Genomic DNA, 17693 nt, shown 5'->3' with positions numbered 1-17693 from the left:
CAGTGGTCCTGTTGGGGGGGGAGGCATCGGCACTGGGGGTGCCAATAAGCTTAGAAAAGCTGGTGAGGAAGGCCCAGCTCGGTGGTGGGGATGGAGCTGGACAGTGTGGAGGCTGTGACTGAGAAGAGGATGAGAGGAAGCTAAAAGCCATCATGGACAACCCCTGTCAATCCTCTCAGCCGAGTGCACACGTTGAATGACCTTTCAATTTCAGTTTCATTAATTTTATTTGTCCAGGGACCATGAAGTAAAAACACAAATCCCTACTATACTAGTATTTTTGCTAAAGCAAAGTTTACAACGTGTCCAAAATTCACACCCATGCTATTCCAGGGTCCTTAGTAAATGTAGTGCAATCAGATTTTGAAATTCCTTGTGCACATATAGAAAGATTGCTCCTGTCAATGGAAGCCAGAGGGTCAAACCATTAGGAATCTTCCTCTGGAGAGCATGTATATCCACAGAACATTTCATGGTAACTAGGTCAGTAGTAAAGAGTCGAAGTTATATCTAAGTTTCAGACGAAAATCTGTTAATTTCTGTAGAATCACCATCAGTCAAAAAAAATTTGTGAGGCGCTTTCAAAAGGACTGTATTTCAAAAGGAGGGGCAAATGAATTTTACTGTGTTTACAGAACAGCCTCAAGTAAGTGATATTTGACAATTCTTCATATACAAGTAAATATATTACAATATGTTCTATGTTTAGAAAAAAAAAGTCCTGTTATTTTATGTCTTGGCAAACGAGAAATGGTTTGGATGGGTATTCCTTGGAATCCTGTGTAAACCCTAGTACAAACACAGTAGACAGGGAATGTTTGCTACACTTCTCCACGTCGCTATGTAAGTACAGTCCATTTACCATTTTCATCGATTTATGGTAAAATCTTCAGATTTGCCAGTAAATAAGTTACTTTGGTTGCAGCTTCAAGGAGTTCATAGTGAGATACAGTGTATTGTATTCATCAATGGATTGAGTTTGAGTAGTTGTCATGGAGATGCCTCAGTTGACCTTGTTGAGATGTTAACTCTGACTGTGAGATGTGGTCAAAAGCTTCTGATACAACTTAGTAAGTGGTCCTTGAGTCAAGAATTGTTTAGTTTTTTTAACCAAACAACCACTTCCATGGTCAATAATGAACTCCAATGCTCAAAGCAAAGGGTGGGATTTATTTGAGAGGTTTCTCTGACGTTTTGATGTGTTTCGACACATTTCTGGCTGTGACTCTGGGTCCCCGTTTCAATCTATTTTAACAGCTGGGTATCTGAGAGGACTACAGCTGCCGTCCTCCTTGAAGGGTCAAGTCTTTCAGAGCCACTTTTCAAGCCTACAGGGGGTGAATATTCGATACGGTAAAGATCCAAGAGCATTCCTTTCCTGTTCATTTCAAAGCACAGTTAGCTGTAATTCTTATTTAAAAGCCAAGACAACCACACAAAATGACTGTAATAGCATTTTATTAAATCTCTAGCTCAGTGACTTGACTCAGTTTCTACATATTTTATATTTATCATGCTTTACAGGTAGAGCTCATGCATTAGGCCCCACAGTCCTGCTATATTTATGGGGCATATCAATAACGCAGTGCATGAACCCATCAGAACTGTACCAACCACCAATATATGGACAGGGAGGATGGACATACAGCAGAGCATTTTTTCCCCTTCATCCATTCACTTTTGCTTAACTCAAAGTCAATGGAAAATTTGTTTTCCCTTTTTAAAAAGTGCATACCTCTGGGAACGTAATTGGCTGGCACCTCCAAAAACCCTGAGGGCCCGTCGCCTGGAGCCAGGTATGCCGAGACAGAAACATGCTCAAAGTTAAGACATTAAATAGAAGCAGAAGGATACACATTGAAAATATATAAAGAAAATAACTCAACCATACATTAAAAGTAAATAAGTTAATATGCCCTCTGTGTGTTTTACATCCAGAGGGGTTTCACAGCAAAATAAAGAATTTAGAAAATTAAATTTTTGACAGTTAAAATTTACATTTGCTATAGAGGAAACAGGTGATTTGTGACTCTGTCTTGTTTGGTTTTAAAAGAGTAGAACATTACACACAAAACTTCACACATCTTCACAAACGTACATTTGAATGGTTTGAGATACAAGGTTTGTCGAGGCAGTAATAATAAAAACATCTGAAAGCGTGGAAAACGACACAGAAAAGAACACATTTTAACAGTTTGACAGATGTTGACATCATCTTTGGTGAGCTTTTACTGGCGGCAATAGTGACAGCAACAACACTAGCAGGGTTTACTGTGGTTACTGCATACAGACTATCAGTGTAGGAGAGATCATTGCATAAGGGTTGTACCTCTGATCTAGTGCAACAGGGCTCTTATAAGGACAGATGTTTTAGGGCGTGTTAAAATGGAGTGTTTCCTTTGTTTGGTTACATGTGAACGAGGCTATTCATATTCAGCTGTCTGCAACTGCATCGGTTTGGTGTCACCCTAGAGGAAACTGCAGAGGGTTAAAGGGTATGAAAAGACAGATGCGACATCTGATAAACAGCAATTCCTTTGCTTTGAAAACCAAACTACATGACGCATCAATCTGAACCAACTACCACGGCTGAGAGCTTAAAGGACCAGTGTGTAGGATTTAGTGGCATCAAGTGGCAAGAAGATTGCAACCAATCAAACCGCTAAGGTAACAAAAACACAACGATTCTTACTTTCAGGTGATTCTACAATAATGACTAATGACACTTATGAAAACATACATATAAATATTATATTCCATTCCACATTGAGAATCAAATTAAAATTAATAATTAATTATTACATTAATGGTTCGTTGATCTTATTGGTTGAAGTTTGCACGTGACAGATGGTTCATCCAATCACTTGCAAAGTACTTTTTGAAAGTGCCTTCCCTTTTCCAAACAGTTTCCACCAATGCTGTCCCAGACCGCTCTGTGTAACAAGTCAGGTTATGGATAAAATGGACAAAGCAAGAAATCTCTGGGCGTTTGGACGTTCTTGACTAAATGTGAAATGTCGACTTGATGTTTAACGAGAATAAAAGTATAGACAAGACCGTAGATTAAAAAAGGCATAGTCTATGGTACTTCTAGTTAAACAGAACAATGTTTTAGATCATATTTCTTCGATTGACAGGTGTGTCAGCCTATCACAGACAGTTGGTGGTTGTCAATTGTACCCAGGTTTTCTCCCCTTGGACCACATTTATATTTTCTGGCAAGATAGCAGCACAGCCTTTCAAATACCTCTTCAGAAACCTGTGTGTGATGCCACAGACACTCCATCTATGTTATTTTACAGTCTGGACGGATACTCAGTTACAGTGTAGAAGAAATTTTGAACAAGAACAGCATAGGCAAGTCCACCATACTTAAGAATCACATGGAATTAAAATTGTGTTGACCTTCCCAGTACCTAAGAAATGGAAGGAGCTGTGAATGTGAATCTTTTAATGCCATAGAGAACAATTTCTGTAATTTTAGACATTGGAGGAGGCGTATCCTCAGCTTAAAATAAAATAAAATATCCTTGTCGCCTCAAATTTGCAGTCAACGAACTGCAACAGAGCAGATAAAACACAGTTTTACAATCTGTGGGAGGACATTCTCGAGTTATCACAACACTGATAATTTGAGATCACAATACTGACATGATAACAAACCTTTTACTGTAGACTTCCTATGAATTTGGTATAATCATACATGCAAAATGAATATATCACTATTCTTATATAAACAAGTGCCATTTTAACTAACAATGCTGTTTACAAGTTTCCATTCCCAAAGTCTTTTTTTACATTTGTCCTTTGTATAAAGTTGCATAACCAATGAATAATCTTTTATTTATGTGTAGTGCTGGCTGAGGGGGAGTAGCATGAGGCTATAAAAATTAAGGAGGAATGTTAAATCCATGGGTTCTGACATCCTCTTTCTTCCCAGTAACACCAGTCCAGTCCATAACAATCCAAAGGAAAATTATTCCACCACTGAAACTGGTTCAGAAAGAAACGCGAGCAGTCTGTGTGTTTTCTGTCAAAGACCCCCACCACCGGCAGCCCAGTGCTAACTCAGGTGTTGAGTGCAAACTGGTCCTGCTCTATAGGTTTCTTCACCCAGGCGCCCAGTCCGGCTTTTTGGAAGGCTCTGAAGAGTGTCTGCTTGGAGCTGTGGTACTCCACTGCTGCCTGCTTGGCGTCGTGGTAGATGCTGGGCCTCACTACCCTGATCCGCAGGGTGGAGGAAAGCTGCAGGGACATGGAGAAGTTCGACACACAATGAAATTGTCTTCGCCGTAGCAATCATTAATGCCAAAAAAAGCAGATGCTTACCTAATTGTTTTTGCACTGGAGCTTACATTTTTGCTAGCCATTGATTCAAATTCTATGGTGGCCAGACAGTGACATCAATCTAATTAAACAGTTTAATTGATTCTTTTCTTCATTTTATATTCATGGGCACTAACTTTTATTGATTCTGATAAAATTAATTGATGTACAAACCGAAATAAACATACTGAAACTTTTATGACCTCTGAGGCATGATGGGAAGCAGCAAATCTTGTATTAACAGGGTAAAATAGCACAAACAACAAAAGAGAATTAAACTAAGTATATATACCCATAAAGATGTAAAGAAAAGTATGTAGTACTTAGCTATGAAGGTGCCTAAAATTCAAAATAAGAGCTGGAGTATCATTCAACTCAAACACCAAGTTGTGCCTGACAAGTTGTCTTTATCAGTGTTCTGGGTCTTTGATAAATTTTAAGCATGCAGGGACCCTGATGATACTGTATTATGCTAAAGGAATCAGGGGTGTATGACCATTTCTTATTTTGAAGAATATGTGAACTAGAGCGGTGAATTTGCAAGAATCTGGCAATGCGATATGCATCATGATAAGGGGTTACAAGGAAGGCAATATATTGTGATGTTTTAAAAATATAATATAAAACACACCACCATATGCATAAAATCAAAGTTAAAAAAAAAAAAGTTAACTTTTTTATACAACCAGAACAGTGGGATCTGCATTTCTAACCCTCAGTTTTTGTTTCCAATAAAAATGTTGGTATAAAACGTATAATTTATACTCACATTTATTGAGTGTGTTACCTTGCAGTGCAGACGCATCCAGCGGCTGTAGAGAGCGTGTTTGCAGAGCCTGGAGGGTCGACCCAGATCATCTTTCCCTGTGGTGGCGTTGATCACCTCTAGGCCTTGGTCTCCCACCGTCCAGTTCACACTGAAGTTGGGTGCTTTCCCTGGCTGACGAGCCTCTGCATTACTTATCCCTGTAGAACATGAAAACATGGCAAAACAAGTTCAAACTCTCTTGGTTTATTCATGTTGTTCAATTAACAGTTGAGCAAGCCTCAGTCAGAACCTTTCAACTTTTGCTGCCTCCAAATGGAACTAGTACCCTCTTTGTTACGACATGGGAAGTCTTGTAGTCACCAGGTCCCTTAGGTCCTTCTAGCAAGGACTTCTACATGTGCCTACGGTCACTGACTTAAAAAAAGGTGATCACGGGCCTGTTTGCTGTGGCTCGTCCCCGACTGTGGAACCGAGTTCACCACTCAGATATTTAGACAAGCCCCCTCCACTTCCATTTACACTATGATTAAAACTACAAATCTATTCCCATTACGACTTCCCTAGTCCCCTAATCCTCTATTTCTTGTGTCCTTGGTGTGTTGTGTACTGTAGTTCTGTCCATGTTTGAGTTTAACATGTGTCATTCATTATTCTCACTCTCTGTTTATTTATCTCCAAATTTGTTTTATTTATTATTATTGAATGCTGACTTTTTCATTTTTCTTATTCTGTACAGCACTTTGGTCAGTGATAGCTGTGTTTAAATGTGCTTTATAAATAAATTTTACTTACTTACTTTTACTTTTAACTCTTCACGAGATTAGCTTTCAGAAAATTTCCAATTACCAGGTTAAAAAGCAGGCAATGATTGGTCAAAAAGTTGCAGTAGCTGGACAAAATTGCAAGGTCATGCAGAACTCACAGGGATTGGTTGAGTTTGTATTAATTGCTGCAATCTCAACATTGCAACTTCCTGAAGGGACTAACAGAAGTACAGGAAAGGAGAAAGCTGACCAAGGGAAACTTTTATTGGAGCAAAGAGCAAAAAGCAATGAACTAAGAAAAAAAGGAAAATATTGTGAATTTCCTGACTTTTCCACAGAACTTTCACAACAATCTCTGTCTGTAAACTCAAACTTCCCTCATATACCATAAAATCCAGGTCCAGTGAGAACCATGCTTTTCACACTTCTGGAAGCCCTACAGATGCCCACTTGAAAATGTCATCATCTGTACTGTCAGTGTGAGAAAAAACAACAAAAACAGGAGACAGGTGGAAATCAGTCATTTGTAAAAGTGCAGTCTGTTTCTCACCGCTGAGCAGCGGTTTGTTCAAGCTGAAGGACTGCGGAAGGTCCTCGATCTCAGTAATCCTCTGGTACATGGCTCTGGAGAGGTGGTCGGCGTGGTACAGGCTGCCCAGAATGATGCTGGAGAAGTAGATGGGCTCAGTGAAGTAGCTCATCAGAGAGCCCTGGAATCCAACCACGTTCCACCTGAAGGGGCACAGAACAAACCATTTTATTAAATTGAAAAATACTCTCGTCAAATTCATCAACAAATGTATGGATTAGGGTCCTCTTTTTGTAAACCATGGAAACACGGGAGGTTTAACCTGAGGGGAGCCTGAGCAATCACACAAATCTGCAAAAATCCACATTGTTGTTCCAACTAATTCTCCTGGAAATACAAATCTGATTCCAGCTCAGAGGAGTCCCGGCCTCCTGGAGATTCATCAAGAATCCCAATCAAAGCTCCAGTGGCCTAATGACACCCGAGAGCTGCAGCTGACAGACAGAAATGGAGTGATTGCAGCATGACACCGAGATAATTCACCCTCTTTACACATGCACATAATCATCAGGAATCCTGCTGGTCGGCTCAATAACACTCTTCAACACTTCAAGTGGGTCTGCAGGGCTATGTTTAATATTTTGAAAGGAAAAACTACAGTATATGCTATGGTTAGATTATAGGAAATGTTGATTCATTTACTCACACTGTATGTACACTCATATTGTGTATTTTTTCCTTTCCAAAGATAAAGTTGCACAGGGTGTACATATGTAAAAATACAAAATTTGGTATTAAAGAGTGGCTGCCCTATCCCTCTTAAATAAAACCCTATTTATTCAACCTAATATACTATAACTATTTTTCTGTTGGACCAACGGACCCAATGCCAAATTTAGGCACGCTTTTTTGTGTGTTAACTCAGTGTTGCTACAGTTGCACATGTTTTGGCTTAAATTTGGTAAAACGTAAGCATAGATGTAAGTCATTGGAAATCTCACTGACATTTGTTACAACATTGATAACAGAAAACAGAAACAGAGCCCATTAGTCATTTGACTAAAATAAAATAAAAAATATACAGGAAATCTCTTTAGTTTAAATTTTTGACAATTTGATAAAAATTGTCAACACAACAAGCAGGAGGAGGTGTTTAATGAGACTGTGATGACTGTGAGTTTAAATATCTATACTGAGAAATGCTCTGTACTAAGAACTAAACTGAATCGAAAACAAAACAAAAGTAAAAACTAATGTAAAATAAGAAACTATAATAATGAACAGGAAGTGAAACAACACAAACCGAGCAATCTTGTCACTGCAGGACATGGTGAGCAGCCTCTCGCCCTGAAGAACACCGTCCCACGTCTGAATGGTGTTACTGGAGCGTACTGGGATGGTTCCTTCACCCGACTCAATTTTAGTGCGGAGCTGCCCACGGGCTTTTCTGTTCGGGTGTCTATCTCCCTGATCTGAGACAGGAAGATGAGCAAGGACAGACAACTTTGAGGATCTTACAGTCAGGATAACTTCTATCTAATCATGCACAGCCTTTGTTATATTCCTCTCACCCTCCACTCCAGCTTCATGGGGAGAGAAGATGCGGGCGTCTCCACAGGGGGAAGTGCTGATGTACAGGTGGAACTGGACATTTTCCTTCAGTCTGAAGCCTTGTCTGTTGTCACACCTGGTGAAGATGGACTTGTGTTGCTCCTCTTCATGGTTACTGGAGACACAAATGTGAAATTGAGTAATGTTATACCATACGGAAAGTTTCTGATTGGCTGGCAGGTGGCATTTCATCTGTATTAGAATGACTTACACAGTTTTGGCCAAGGTTTGACATGCAGAAGAAATTCATGGTAAGACTTTATGTTACTAACAGATTTAATTCTGAGCTCTTGACTCTGTACATTAAGTTGGAAGATACACAAAAAAAAACCACTTAAATTCTCAGATATTTTCTCATCCAAAAAAAAAAAAAAATCAATCCACATTTCATGGAAATGTTTAACGACCTGTAACTAATTCAACTCAGTTTTATCTGTATAACGCCAATTCATAACAGAAGTTATCTCAGGACACATAAAGATATGTATTGTAAAATTCATGACACGTGAATAGGGTAAAAAAATTTAAATTTAATTGGATATCACTATGAAACATCTGCAGTTTATTACTCATATTAAGGCAATTATTTTTTTAAATTTTCAGAAATTGTATATATTTAAATAAGCAAATGGGGCATTATATAATGCTAACTTAAAATAATAATAATAAAAAATCTACAGCTGCAGACAGATGAAGTGTAGTCAAATAACCATTTGTGTATTTTGGGTGCTTTCTTTCCACTAGCCTGTAAGAAGACATGGTTTGGAAGCAAAATAGCCCAAAATGGGCTATGAAAAGACAGCCTAACAAGCTCTCTGCTGTGTTGCGACTCACCTGAGAAAATGCTCCAGCTGCGAGTACAGGTACCTGATGAGCGACCGGCGAGCCACAATCTCAGCATGGCAGTCGTTGAGTGCCAAACCTCTATCGCTCATGTATTCACCATTGATGCACTTTGTCCCTGTGGACACACAGATGACCTCAGCCTCCTTCACATCAGTACCTGTGCAAGAAAGAATAAAAACATAAGAGGGTAACTGATTTGGTGACATCATACAGTTCATTGAGCTGTTGAAGTTCTCCCATGACAGACGATGGTAGACAGATGGTTCACCCAATCACCTACAGAGTATTTTTTTCAAAGTTTCCAAAAACGAATTCCCAGATGGTCCTGTGTAACAAACGATCTGGCGCAGTCAGGTTAAAGCTGCAGTAGGTTTTTTTTATTTTATTTTTTTACTTTTTTGCTGAAACCTTCACTATATCCTGACAGTAGTACAAGAAAAAATCTGCTTCCTCTGGCTCGTCCTAGTGCTCCTAATGGAATTTGCAAAAATCCACTGGGCCTGAACGTAAACAACCAGATCCGAGAAAGACATAAAGACGCTTTTGGATGTTTGAAGAAGTTGATTGTTGAGTTCTTTTCCCTTTTTTTCCCCCCCAGGGTCCCAAAGTGTCTGCATTTGAACACCTGGGAATGAGACTCAACAATCAACTATCTTTCTTGGCTCTGATTGGTTGTTTTTGTTCAGGCCCAGTGGATTCTTGCAAATGCCATTAGGAGCGCTTGAACGGAACATTCTTTTTTTTCTCCACAGTACATGTCGTTACTGTCAGGATACAGTGAACGTTTCAGCAAATATGACAAAAAGTTATTCTTACAAAAATTACCTATTGCAGCTTTAATACAACCTTTTGGTGAAAAAGGAAAAATATTGTGTTTTTGAGCATCAGTCTTTTTTTCGTAAGAGAAACTGTGTCTTTGACTCTAAACACTGAGACTGACAGAACGTGTTTATACTTTCCTTACATATGTGAAAGAAAAGTTGTGGTCAGAATCAGGTGAGGTGTAATATTTTACATAAAAACACATATACATCACAATCACAGCACAAGAATAAGAGAATAGAACCGTATTAGGTCCCTGCTGAGAGTTAAGACACGGTTTGTGCAGAACAGGCATAGTAAACATCTCTTTAATCACTTGACTCTATGTAAATGCTCAGCTGCAGTGTCCCAGTATCGAATCCCCTTGATATCTGGTGCTGCAGCCTCAAACGCTGACATAGTAAGAGCTTCTAAAATCTTCTTGGGAGAAGGGTTGAATGATTTTCAGCGGCAACCATTTGACTGACAAACAAAAAATAACCTGTTGTCATGACGACACCCGCCAACACTTTCCGTCGAGCATGGGGAGACGTGAAGTTGTCCGTCAGTTCGCTGAACTTGTCAACGACCAGGCGGGAGACGGCATCTGCCAGGACCTGAGGTGGCAACCAAAGAATTATTATAGATGAGGCAGAATGGAAGAATGACATAAAATAAGTTAGAACTCTTTGAACTAAAGAAACCAGATTATGTAATTTGAATTACCAAATAGCTGAAGACAACAATGCCAAAGCATGATAAAAGCAAGTGAAAGCTCTTCTTATCTGCACTGAAACTATTACTGAATATTTCAATTAGGAATGCTGCACTGGTGTGAATGACAGGCAGGGATCTTAGCAGCTTAAAACAGTCAAATCCTCTGCTTCACTGACTGCTCTGTGAGTAAAGCAGAGTGACTGGAAAAGGCTGGTATAATGAACAGCAGTGTTTGAATAGCACTCAGAGGGTGATGGTAATTAAGATAGCAGCTTTGTTATCGGTGTGCAGGGATTACAGGCAGGGATTAGTTTATGTGTAAATAGATTGCCAGTGTATTGAACTTGTGTCTTTCCTGAAGCCGTCTCCATCTTCAATCGGTGCGCGGTGACATTTGTAGACGACGTCTTTCGTTAGACAACAGAGATCTGACAAGTAAATGTTTGTAGCACGCGATCAAACAGGCCACTGACCCTCTCAGACTGTGGCTTTGTTATTATATATATTGGTATATGTCCCTTGTCTCTTGTAAGACTGGGACTAAGTATTGTGAAATGTTTCAGTATAATGCGGCTAAAAGCTTCTAAAGCTAACATCTTTGTTACACATACTTTTTTGATTCCTAGGACCAAGAAGGAACTTTCCCCTGTGCACAAAAGCAATGGTGATGTCAAGGTAATCTGACCAAATCCAATTTGGTGGCTGGCATTAAGGATAACTATATAGAAATAGCTTCTCACTGATGATTTGTTTCTTTATGTAGGTTATATACAGGCATCAGTATTAACTTTAGTACTATTACATTAATGTTAGCCTGGCTCCAAAAGGGCAAAGAGAGCAAGGAAAGATCACACAGAAGAAGAGTTATAAATCCTACCAAAGCAGTACTACGTGCAGGCCAATGTCAGTAACATCAGCAATACCTAGTATCTTTTATTCACTGTCAAAATGTAATACGCAGTGATTTGCTGATATACAAACAAATGAATTTTTTCCATTTCAAGATATTCTACGCCAGCTTTGCTTTTACTTTCACTTGATGCTACGGACACTTTTTATTCAGTGTCATAGTCAAGGTTGTAATTTGTCATTTTGATTGACATCAAGAGGGTGCATCTTATCTATTATGAGCCAGACGCAAAAAGGCAGAGAGCAGTAGTAGAGTGGAGAGTAGAGGCAGAAATGCATGAGGGTGACTGCTTATGGCAAAGAACTCTTGTGGGGACCTTTGGTGATGGACAATGAATGATAACCCTCTTCCCTGAAGTATTTTGGTTTAGTTTATGTTTGCACCTGTTTGCTAACCTCAACTAACTGAAACCGATGCAGAGCCCAGTGCATGGTTGGTGACCTTAGAAGAGGGCACTGAGCTTGGCTCCACCCATCCAGTCAAGTGAGCAATGCTGCGAGAAGAGAAGTGCAGTGCAGCAACAGTGGAAGGTAAGTTGAGTTCAGGTAAGTGTTGTTGGCAGTTGCAGGCAGTCAGTATATGTTGTGGCCTGTTACAAGCTAGTATAGCCATATGTGCTAGTGGTAATGCTTAGTGATAATTAAATCCCCTAGACCGAACAACAAATCATTTTACCAGCACTACCTGTTCTATGACAGTTATATAGGTCAACTTTTCTGCTGCTCATAGATGTGAACGTGATTGTATGTGTCTTCAACTGCTAGCTGTATGAGCGACCTGTGCACGCAGAACCCTGACTCTTCCCAAAAGCATGCTGGCACAGACTCCACCCCCCAAAACTGGAGATAAATTGGCGGGATAGATACAATAAAAGCTAATAAAAAGTGAATTTTTGAACAAACAGTGATGATGTAGTGTCCACTTATTCTTCTTTTACTTTTTGTAGAGTGCATACAACCATTATGTATTATTGCTGCACACCATTACATGACTCAATGTGTGTATGGAGAGGAAATCATGAGAAAACATCAATGCCATATTAAATAGGACGCAGCAATGAAAGGCCATAATTTACATTCTTGTCAACTTTCTAGCTCATGTAATTAGGCAACAATTGGATGGAAACATGCTTTCAAGTCTAATCTCTACCTCTGTGAACCGTATTGTTTGGTAAAGTGAATACTCCAGACATCATGTTTTTTGTAGTAGTAATAATCTCTAGTAACTGTGTAGTGATGCTGACTTTTTCTTTGTTATTCACCTGTCTGGTTAATGACCAAACATCTGGTCAATTTGCAGAGTTAGCACATGAGATTTATGTGCAAGCTAAGGCATCAGGCCCTATAAAAGCAATGTTGAAAACAATCCCTATTTACTACTCATATTATGCCGCAGGAACAGTACTTTAAAGTTACTCAACTGTTAGAAATTGCTTACTTCCGTGACACTTACATAATGGGCTGTGCATTGTATATTTTTAACTTATAGCACCCAGGGGATGCATAGCAGAGAGAATAATTGAGAGCAGCACAGAACAATTGAAAATAAATGGAACAAAGTTTCTGGTGCCATTCATCAAGTAAAACCCCTGCAGTGCATTCATTAACTCTGTATACTTTTTTTTCTTTGATCATATCTTCTAACAAGGCAAGGTGAAAATGGTAAAGAAGGCAACAAAATATTGGGGCCTCAATAGTCATTAACTTTCCTCCATGCTTACCTGAGGCAGGTGAAGCTGCAGCCCTTCTCTGGGTATAGGCTGTCTTGATGGAGCCTGATCCAGCTGCATGTTAAACAGAGCGAACAGAGCAGCCTGGGCAGCCCGGGCCTTGGCCAGCTTCTTGTTTCGCCCAGAACCCTGGAAATTCTGAGCATCTACTGTCACTGACATGACAAAGTTCTTGGCATGGCTCTCCCCGCTCTCTGACACAAAGTCATACTTGAGGCCCGGTCGCAACTCGTTGAGGATCATGACTGGATTCTTGCCGCTTGTAGGGGAGATGAAGGTGGAGGGGGCTGGAGGTAAGGGGGCCTGGACCAGGTTTGGAACAGGGGAGGGTAGCAATGGGTACTCTATTCCCAATGAGCTGAAGGAACCATTACTGTTGGGTGCGAGGTAAAACGGGTCATCTACAGGAGTGGATGTCTCAAAGGCATTAAAGAGCATGTCTGGAAAGTCAGCCTGGTCCGAGGTAAAGTCCGTGTGAACAGAGAGAGTCCGGCCCATGGCCATGTGGGCTTCAGATGCATTGGGGAACTGGACGAAAGATCGCAGGGCCTTCTCTGCTGCGTTCAGTTTGGCCTTCTTCTTGGTAGGACCAGAACCCTCAAAGAGCTGCCCGTTGACCTCCACAGTCATCACAAAGACGGGCGCATGGACCGGCCCGGTCTGAGAGAGCAGTTTGTACTGCAGCCCTGGTTTGATCTCATTCAGCTGCATTAGGGCATTCTTAGGCAAAATGGGTCCGGGGACTTTCTTACGCTTCTTGGGCCTGTACTTGGAATGTGTATGCCCATTATTGCCCTCCTCTAAGGGACGTTTCCGCCCACCCCCAGCACTCCCATTGGGGAGTTGAGCAGCCTCAGCTGCAACCCCCTCTTTGGAGAAGAGGTTGTCCAAGTTCCGATTTTCCTTAACATCTGTGCTGCATGAACCTGCGGTGCCCAGAAAGAGTAACTTACAATGCCTTCGTTGCAGGATCTTGTAAATGTAAAATTTAGAGATTCCTTTATCTCTCTTTGTAACTGAACAAGTGATGTGTGTTCCTTAACCAATACTTATATGGTGACATAAGAATATAGTCGCAGTAAAAAATATAGGTAATAAGTGTATCCTTAACACACAACAAAAATGTTACACACAATCAGGACCAATCTGTGTACACTGCTAGGAATTTTTTTTGGTGCAATTACATTTAAGCAATGAATACTGTCAACATTTAATACTTCCCTGACCAAAGTAAAGCATGAAATTAGTGTGGAAAGCAAAACAGTAATTTCAGCTATTTATTGCAGTACTCTATGTTATATTTAGCAAATTACAGGACAAACTGTAAATACAAAGAGGTCTTTAGAAACATATTTTTTCTTTAATTTCTTTCTCTGGCTTTCTTCTGTGTTTTGGGAACACATATCACCAGGCCCTGTTAACAAAGCCGATGGAACTTAATGTAAATTTTCATTTATAACATCCTCCAGCAAAAGCTCGATAGGTTACTCCTTTCGGTGCTTAGGACAGAAAACAATCCTATAAAATGCAGGTTTAGACGGGTTGTGGGGAAAGATGGGAGGAGCAAACAAGGGTGTCAACTTTTCCCAAAATAATTCTGAGCCTGAAGGAAGACCAGAGAAATTATATAAACTTTTAGCATTTGATTGATTAAATATGGCCACTTCAGACAGAAAACCAGCAGCTAGTGTAAATTACCATCCATGTGAGAATAAATACAAATTAGTAGCTCATGTTTAATATGTGCTAAAATTAATTAAAAAACAATTAACCACAGTTCAGGCACTGCAGTGGAGTGTTGTGAAAGCTACAGTTACTTGACACAACTGACCATTCTTAAGTCCCGCCCCTTTTCGTTCTATCCTCCAATGACAGTTGAGCAACCCTCGGTCGGAACCTTGGTCAACTTTCTTCTTTCCTGTGCTAAGATGTGCAATGTGCTATGTGCAAGGCTCATAAATATGTTTGGGAAGCTGTTTAAAAGATAATGTGACGTGTATATATTTATTAATGTTATTAGCAAAATGTTAGCTAACTAGCATTACCCTAACATAAGCTTTCAGATGTAACTAGCTAGGTAAAGATTAATTTAAATTAGCTAGTGTTTTGCTGCAGAGAAAAACTTGAGCTAACTAGCTAGCTCATTAGGTAGCATTTTGCTAACATAACTTAATAAGTGACTACATATATGTCGCTTAGAGTTTTGTTCAACTGTTATTGGAGCACAGTGCAAAAAGGGAAGGGACTTAGGAAGGTTCAATTGTATGCCAACTATAGGGATTGGTTCTAATAACTGGTTTCATTTTGGATCTCATTCCAAGTTGATAAAATACCAGAATTTGTTAAGTTCCATGGCCATTGAATCCCTTATCGAATCTTTCATTCACAATCTCTTTTAGATATTCTCTTTTGCCAGTCACAACTGGTGACTTGACACATGCTAACTCAGCCACTGAACATGGTGAACCAACTTAACTTAAATGTTATGAAATGCGAATACTATAAAAAAGTCAACCAATATGGTTGGTATTATTCAATATTCTGTAACCAGTCAGATTTTGAGACCTGTAGCAGTGCAATAACCATTTTGCCTTCAGGTAACATAAAGTCTGCGATTTATTTAGTTAATATTTGCTGAAAGTAGACTAATATTTCCACTGTGCTGGTTCTACTTTAGCATCAATGACTTCTGCAGCTGTAGTACACGCTGCCACTGAGGGAAAAAAAATGCAGTTTCCCTTGCAGCAAAAGGAAAAATGAGCCAAGACAGGGTTTATGAATGTTACAGAATATCTGATGAAAGCCGTAAATCCTTTCAGCTGTGTAGAATCTCTGTGGTTTAGGTGTATTGAGTGAAATAAAAACAGTACATAGCTTTTAACTAAGGTGTCTTCATTTCTCACCAAACAAATTACCTAAAAAGATTCGATAAGGGATAAGAGAGATTTTCGATTCGATAAGCGGATTCAGAAGTTGATTTAGTTTGGATAAAATACAATAGAACACTATCCCTACCCTCTTTGTTAAGCCAAGTTTAGCTTCATGCATTCCAATATGAATTGTAAATCACTTTCTCCCTTACCAAACTGTACAGTGCCTGGACAGAGTTTGGCGTTCAGTCGCAGCCTACTGTAGGCAAAGTAAATACCAAGCATGCAAAAGGGGGACGGAACTCAAACATGAAAAACACAATAGCAGATAATGCCCCGAGCAACAAGAGGGGGAGAGTGATTATAGGTCTGTTGGGGGAGAGGGAACATATTGTTATTGTTACTCCACTCAAACAGCCAGTGCTGCAGTTCAGCAGGCAAAATACTTGAAGCAGAAACAGAAATTCTCTACATTAGATTGTGGGAGAAGTGAATCCATTGGGCACGTCTATGTCTATGGGTCTTGGCATGCTCAGTTGTAAGGACAGCACTAACTGCGTTACCTGACATCTGATATTTGATTTCTATGACTTATGGTTTACAATTTTAGCAAAAAGCCCTTGAACAACCTTCACCACTTCCAGCCTGTGACCAACTCTCCATACACTGTCAGGCGTAATCCACATGTTCTCCCGACTGGTTTCACTTTGGCTTACACAGAACGGGGACCAGATTACTGCTGTCTCAACACAAATAAAAAAGTGTTTAAAGTGGCCACAACGGTTAGCGCTGGGGCAAAGCATCAGCAGGCCCAATCACAATGCAAAATTGGCTATCTGGTTCAAGTCTTCAAGCACTCCTGACTCCTTTCAGTCTGCCCTGACAAACAGCCAGATTCGCAAAATGGAATGTCGTCTCAGCCTGATGCTTGATCGTATCATTTTTGCGAATAAATAGCCAACTTAACAAACCACATGTCCCTGTGAATCAGCTTTTATAACCAAAAACAGGCAATGGAACGTGTCAGGTACAAGTAAAGCTTCATGTTAACTTAATTTGCTTTGCCTTGCATATTAACTTTACTTAGACCCTTACTATATTCATCTTTTCCTTAAAATCCTATTGAGGCTTATCATGGGTCAGATGGCTTCAGAGCTGAAATAGACCTATGTCCATAATCCAGGTGGCTGTCAGGGGGCTTTAGGGAGGTTTTTTGTCGAGAGCAAGTGGACAAGCTTAGAATCTGCCATCAAAATGGACTGAAATCTCACAGTAGATACACCCTGACCCTGGGATTAAGCTCTGATCCTGCCTCCCGAGCTTGCAAAAAAGGAATTGGATAGCACATTTTCAAGGACAGTCAGAGAGGAATACAATGGTGAATCAGGGATATCTAAACTCAGGATTCTGTATTTCCTTTAGCTATATGCATGCATCTCATACCCAACCTGGACATACCCGGGGGAACAGCATAATTCTAAAGTACACAAAAAGTTAGTAAAAAGAAAAGAAATGAACAAGACTGAGAAAAGCTTTTGTAAATGCGTATGGAAAGTTCCATATCGACATCACATATTGACATCTTGTTTAGACTTGAAATGGAAAAATTGACTCACTCATGCTTTCCACTTCGTCCCCCTCTATGGTGAGCAGCCTCTGTTGGTTTCGAGGTAGCCGAGCTCCTACTCGACCTGAAAGAAACACACACAGTAAAGACAAAGCAAATGTTTATACAGTTCGATTTGGTGGGAACAGGATCTGTTTTTGAAGGAACCAGAGCTGCGGTGTCTACTAGGAGAATAAATTAATTAAGAGGAGGCT

The 17693-nt window shown here is 39.9% G+C and overlaps 1 protein-coding gene across 1 annotated transcript in view; it reads right to left on the bottom strand.

Annotated features, from left to right (window-relative positions):
* Window positions 1-1942: 1942 nt before the first annotated feature.
* The window catches only part of LOC118340165 (double-stranded RNA-specific editase 1-like), a 33733-nt gene continuing 17982 nt past the window's right edge, over window positions 1943-17693 (bottom strand). The window contains exons 2-10 of the mRNA XM_035678037.1: window positions 17489-17563; window positions 12994-13928; window positions 10149-10263; window positions 8834-9002; window positions 7960-8114; window positions 7692-7860; window positions 6410-6591; window positions 5114-5292; window positions 1943-4245 (exon numbers count right to left, since the gene is read on the bottom strand). Coding sequence (XP_035533930.1) covers window positions 4069-4245; window positions 5114-5292; window positions 6410-6591; window positions 7692-7860; window positions 7960-8114; window positions 8834-9002; window positions 10149-10263; window positions 12994-13928; window positions 17489-17563 — 2156 coding nt within the window. The 3' untranslated portion in view covers window positions 1943-4068. The remainder of the gene's footprint in view (window positions 4246-5113; window positions 5293-6409; window positions 6592-7691; window positions 7861-7959; window positions 8115-8833; window positions 9003-10148; window positions 10264-12993; window positions 13929-17488; window positions 17564-17693) is intronic.

This window comes from Morone saxatilis, unplaced genomic scaffold, assembly GCF_004916995.1.
Source record: "Morone saxatilis isolate NCDOM2014 unplaced genomic scaffold, NCSU_SB_2.0 Contig6, whole genome shotgun sequence".
Lineage (NCBI taxonomy): Eukaryota > Metazoa > Chordata > Actinopteri > Moronidae > Morone > Morone saxatilis.
The sequence above is the reverse complement of the archived record's forward strand: the minus strand, read 5'-3'. Positions and strand labels throughout refer to the sequence as shown.